General features: G+C 42.9%; 1 protein-coding gene across 2 annotated transcripts; it reads right to left on the minus strand.

The window, feature by feature from the left end:
* Positions 1-1,066: 1,066 nt before the first annotated feature.
* LOC133902468 (cinnamoyl-CoA reductase 1-like) lies at positions 1,067-4,665 on the minus strand. Of its 2 annotated transcripts, none has more exons than XM_062344066.1 (5): positions 4,412-4,665; positions 4,065-4,219; positions 3,748-3,933; positions 1,520-1,872; positions 1,067-1,437 (listed from the first exon to the last, which is right to left on the minus strand). In XM_062344066.1, the coding sequence occupies exons 1-5, from the start codon at positions 4,557-4,559 to the stop codon at positions 1,254-1,256; spliced, it is 1,026 nt and encodes a 341-aa protein (XP_062200050.1). In that variant the 5' UTR covers positions 4,560-4,665; the 3' UTR covers positions 1,067-1,253. The 2 variants fall into 2 exon arrangements, with proteins under 2 accessions (XP_062200050.1, XP_062200051.1); XM_062344067.1 differs by having other exon boundaries at positions 1,300-1,437; positions 1,507-1,872.
* Positions 4,666-5,473: the final 808 nt, after the last annotated feature.

The following is a 5,473-nucleotide window of genomic DNA, read 5'->3' on the forward strand; positions in this document are numbered from 1 at the left end:
AACCATGCTCTAGCAGGACACTAATTATTTGATTTGATGGCCTTTTGGCTTCCCATGTCACGCCCACTATTAGCCAGCAGAGCAGGTAGGAAACATGTAATAATTATAGTCATTTAGTCCGAAAGAAGGTACCAAGCCTAGCTCCAATGACACCATGACATGCATGCAAGTGCCAACTTCAATTACCCAAACGTATGCGTACAAGTTCTAAATATCGTAGAATATGCAAGACTTTTTTGGTAATTTTAGTAATAAAACTGTCCCATGTTTAAAATATGGGGAGTAATAAAGCAATTTCCCATGTTTAAAATATAAAATTTTCAGATATTCAAATTGGTTCTTGTTTTGAAAATGAAAACATATAGTCCATAAAATACAAAAAATAGAACGATTATTGGTTGAAAGCCCAGGAGCTCAAGAGGCTTCCTGTTAATTTCTGCAAACCGGCAAGTTCTGAATTTATTTAAGTATGTCAAAATTTGGAACTTACAGTGTTTTAAAAAGGACACTTTGGAACTAATTAATCACAACAGCATCACAAAAAGTACATGCAATGGCATGTAAATATTTTTTTCGTGCGCGCGGCCTTTGGGTCGATTGTTAAGTATAAACAAGGAATATATTGATTACTGTAATACACGATGCTATCGTATATGAAATCACTGTTTGTTTGGGAGCAAAATCTGCCTGAAAAATATTTATAAGAAATTATTTTGTGTATAATGGTAACATGATTTAATTTTTCCAACTTCAAATGAACTGAAAGTAAGTTCTAAAAACAAAATACAGTTATTGTCCTTTTCATTTTCATTTTTCAATTTGTATTGTACCACTTGCTAGCATTTCTCATTTCCGTAACTCTTAACACAGAAAGAACTCATAATTTTTCCCACAGACTACTATATAGAGTAGTGGAAATTAAGAAGTACATCATGGATGTTTTGACAGCTTCATCATAGTTTGGTATCGAAACCAAAGCTGATTTCATGATTGCACATAATTTTGCACTTCAACTCGATTTCTGCACTAGTCTAGCAGAAGGTGACCACTTATTGCACACGATATATATATTACAATCATATATTCCAAACAGATATGTTGTGCACGTCATACAGCACTTGATCGGTCGGTGACTCACGCATGCATGCACCAATTAAAGGGCACACGTAGAGACATGCATATATGGATAAAAAAGGTTAATCAATATGCTAGCTGATGATAGGTAGTAGAAGTAGTAGTGAATAATGTTGGAATCATGAGGTCAGGAGCTCGTCTTGGTCGTTTCGGGGGAGCACGGGCAGTATCCCTTTCTCCTGGAGGCTCTTCACCGTCTCGTAGAAGCACTGACGCACCGGCACGAACTCCATCCCCAGATCCTTGAGCCGCTGGTTCGAGAACTTGTAGCCTTTCACCGGAGGGTTCACCTCGTCCTTGCACCTGCACACACAGAGCCCATCAACAAAGGAAACAAAATTTTCATAATCGATCACCTGGTCCGAGCTCGACCATCTATATATACTTGGTGGGTATGGGGTACTCCGGGAAGAGCTTGGCGAGGATGCGGCAGAGCTCGCTGCGATGGAGGGTGCTCTCGGCGCAGATGTATCGGCCGTGCGCATCAGGCGCCTCGTACACCCGGACGTGAGCCTCAGCGACGTCCTTGACGTGCACGTACGCCTGCGCGGCGTTCACGTACGTCTTGGCCGACCCCGTCAGGTACTTCATTACGTGATCCGTGCTCGCGTTCACCGTCGGCTGCAGGAGCGGGCCTAGCACCAACACCGGGTTCACTACGATCAGGTCCAGGCCGCTTTTCCGTGCCACCTCCCATGCGCCCTGCTCTGCCACCGTCTTCGCGTAGCAGTACCAGTTCTGCACAAACAAAATCATTTGATTCTTAATTTTCTCGAGTACATGAAAATAATCGTTTGAATTCTCCTGCAACAAATATTTTATTTGGAACAATTGATTTTTCTTATAATAATAATTAGAATTCATTAAAGTCTTTAGGTACCAGTTAGTCACACTACTAAAGAAATAATTTTATATATCGGCCCATCACTACCAATTTTTTATGAGCCGGTAGTGATAGAATATCATGAACTGCCACTAAAATACTATTAAAAAAACCGACAGTAAAAATCCACTATCATACTATCACTTCTGGCTCGTGGCTAGAGCCGACAATAATAACTTCTTCATTGCCGGTTCCCGAACCGAGAGTAATAGTCGGGACTATCATTATCCGTTGCTCACTATCGACTCTAAAATCGGTTGTAAAATCCCTTTATAGAACGATAGTAAATGAGTTTTTTTTAAGTAGCGTTACTTGTTCAGAGGTACAGTTTCAACACATTAAGACTCACCTTCAACGTAAGTACCTTCTTAGAAATACCTGTGCACTAGTGTTCGTTTCTTACACCATATAGATCACTTGTTTTTCTCAACAACTACCAGGTGGACACAACATAGCTCTTCGGGTAGATTTGAAAAACGCAATTCTATGTCTAATATTCAAAAAATAGTTTTTTTATCTACCACTGTCTATATCTAACAAAATTTGCTTTGTTGCAATGTCCCCAACCAAAGAAGAAGGGAGAATTATAATATTTATCTCCTAACACAAATGAAAAAATTATTATTATTTTATGCCAGTAATGTGGAATTTCTTTGCTAAAAAGCCTTGGAGGTTTCAAATTTTTTAGTAGTAGGGCCACAGAGGGCCCCACCGGTGCTACTGTGGTGGCTTGGGACCCGTTGCAAAAGGGCCGCGCGCCCGCGCCCAACGTACGCATGCGCGGATTCAAGCCCGCGTGGGTTCGCTCCTCACCGGGAGACTAGCGGTCCGTAGACCCTGTCTGTCTTTTGATGGTGCTTGATGTTATTGTACTATTGTATTTTGTGTATTCTTCCATTATCAAAAAAGGTATTTTGTGTAAGCAAAATTTATTCGGACTATGCATCTGTCGACTGTATGTACGTAAAGCACATCACGACAGCAATCAACATTTACCATGGTTGATAAAATAACATTTTCCTAAATCAATGGGGCCTGGGTTGATTTTCTCGTATACCAAAGTTGTTGAAGAGACTAAAGTTCAAAACTGAACAAAATTTTGATGTATGAGTAAAAGAAATTGATGACATCGACCCCATCTGATGAGCAATATGTTTGGTCTCAACTGCAATAAAGGATCCCGGTTATATATGGGGTAGTAGGTAGCACAAAAGTATTTGGAGTAGTTAACAATGGCCGGAAAGGATGAGATGGTCCAGTTGGTGTTTGACGCCTTGACCAACAAACTACACCTCACAACCCGTGCAGTTCACAGATCAACGTCGATCGGACCCCTTTTATCTTCGTTTGGTGAAGTTTGACATGTGTGCACCAACAAAAGCATCGTCAAATGCATTAGCAAATCATCATGGGCCGTAATTATCATGTCTCTAAGGTTTCAATGATAAGGTACTAATTTTCTTTTTACTGAAAAAAGTATAACTTCCAACCTCAATATCAATAGGATGTCACGAGGTCAACAATATATAGCCTTTTAAAAATACGAAGACCCGTGCCGAGTGGCATGCATTAGCTATGCTCAGTTCGCGCATTTATATATGTTGTCTCATTCTTTCATGGTCTCTCATTCTTTATTTGAAAGCATAAGAACATTACTAAAGTAGTTAAGCTTTCTTCACTCTGAAGTAATAACTAGGCTTAATTTGTTGGAGGGATCTATATATCTATACCTCTGTCTTTTTGCAGTATTCGAGGTCGCTCCAGCAGGTGTCGTCGACGGGCTTGTTAGGGTCGCGGTAGGGGTTCATGTACACCGTGCCAATGGACGACGTGAAGACGACGCGCTTGATGCCGGTGTCGGCAGCGGCCGTGATAACGTACCTCGTCCCGCGGATGGCCGGCTCGATCATCTTCTCCTGAGAGTTTTCCATGGCGCCAGATATATATGTAAGCTTTGAATCGGTCAGTCATTGACGACGACGTACGACACTCCCAAAGGAAGATCTTACGATTCGTACGTGTGAGTTGGTGCGAGAAGTGTACGTACAGGGTCATCGGTGACGGGGGAGGCGGCGTGGAAGACGCCCTCGCAGCCGGAGAAAGCCGCGACAAGGCTGTCGGGATCCAGCAGCTCGGCGCGGACGAGGTCGAGGCGATCAGCGGCGCCGTCGAGCGTCCTAAGGTGGTCATTCTTAGGATCAACTTTGAGAGTTGGGAGGAGCAAAAACACTAGAGTTAGTACATCTGCGAATCAATGAATATATAAAATACGAAGTGTCAAATACTAGCTACTTTTAAGCCGTCTATCACAGTTTCACGAGTTACACAGAAAGTAAAAGAGATCAAGCTGTTAGCAAGGCCGCAGCAGTTTGCAAGAGTGCTCGGATGACCCACCAAGATTCCTGACAGTGCCGCGCACGGTGTAACCCTTCTCGAGGAGGCGCTTGACGAGCCAGGAGGCAATGAACCCGCCGGCCCCGGTGACGCAGACCGTCCGGCCGTGGCCGGGGAGGGCCGGCACATTGGCCGTCTCACTTGGCATCCTGTCTTTCTCTCCAAAGGAAGTTATGTAGTGATTGGTGCCTAGCTAGTTCGCCTGTGACAGGTACTACTCGTGTTGAAGTGCTGCAGGTAAGGAGATGAGGCACACGCTGTGGCTCTACTTAATTATAGGCCGGGCTGGGGGCAACCGATCAAGGGTGGGGCCCACGCGTGCAGGAGAGTTGATCTTACTCGCGCGAGTTGTTGGTGAGAAATTGCTTTCATTATCATGATTAAGAAGCTTCCATATAGCAGTGTGGTAACTTAATTATGTGGCCGAGACGACACAGAAACCGGCTATCTTTTTCTTAAAGAAATACACAAGATAACTAGGTATTTTTATATTAAGACGAAATATTTTGGTACAAGGAACGATATATACAACGCGTCTTGGTGATATCCGCCCGAACTCACAGGCTTACATGAAGCCATTAAAACAACCAAAGCACCGAAGAAAACTTGCTTTGCTGGCACTATCAGTTCAGCTACAGACGGAGCTATCGATCCATGGTTACGTTTTCTTTACCGGGCGATCGACCGAGTCGCGCGTAGGCCAGCTGCTACGAATCCTTACGGAGTTGGTAGTCAGCTACTCGAAATCGAAGGCACACGCGATGAACGCGTGACCTGAAGGATCAAGAAGATTTTGTAATAAAAAATCTATCAAATTTTTAACTAATAAGATGCTGATAGATCATATGAAAAAATCTGACATACAACCCAATAAGAAATCTGTCAACTTTTTTAAAGTCTGACAATGATCAATTTTTTTTTTCAAAACGGACAGCTACAGGATTGCCGATCTTATATTAGAAAGAATAAAAGGGAGAATAAACGAAAAAAAGGTTCCGTTGTGGCCAGCACCAGTGAACCCAAACCGGGATCACCACTAACTAGCTTGCAGTACCCGGCCAA

This window comes from Phragmites australis, chromosome 20 (assembly GCF_958298935.1).
Source record: "Phragmites australis chromosome 20, lpPhrAust1.1, whole genome shotgun sequence".
NCBI lineage: Eukaryota > Viridiplantae > Streptophyta > Magnoliopsida > Poales > Poaceae > Phragmites > Phragmites australis.

Bases quoted from the DNA above. Each gene is read 5' to 3' on its own strand.
- LOC133902468 (XM_062344066.1), bottom strand. From the start codon at position 4,559: ATGCCAAGTGAGACGGCCAATGTGCCGGCCCTCCCCGGCCACGGCCGG. The intron at 3,934-4,064 runs GTACGTACACTT...GAAAACTCTCAG, and splicing joins CCCCCGTCACCGATGACCCT to GAGAAGATGATCGAGCCGGC. The intron at 1,873-3,747 runs GTATAGATATAT...TTGTTTGTGCAG, and splicing joins AATACTGCAAAAAGACAGAG to AACTGGTACTGCTACGCGAA.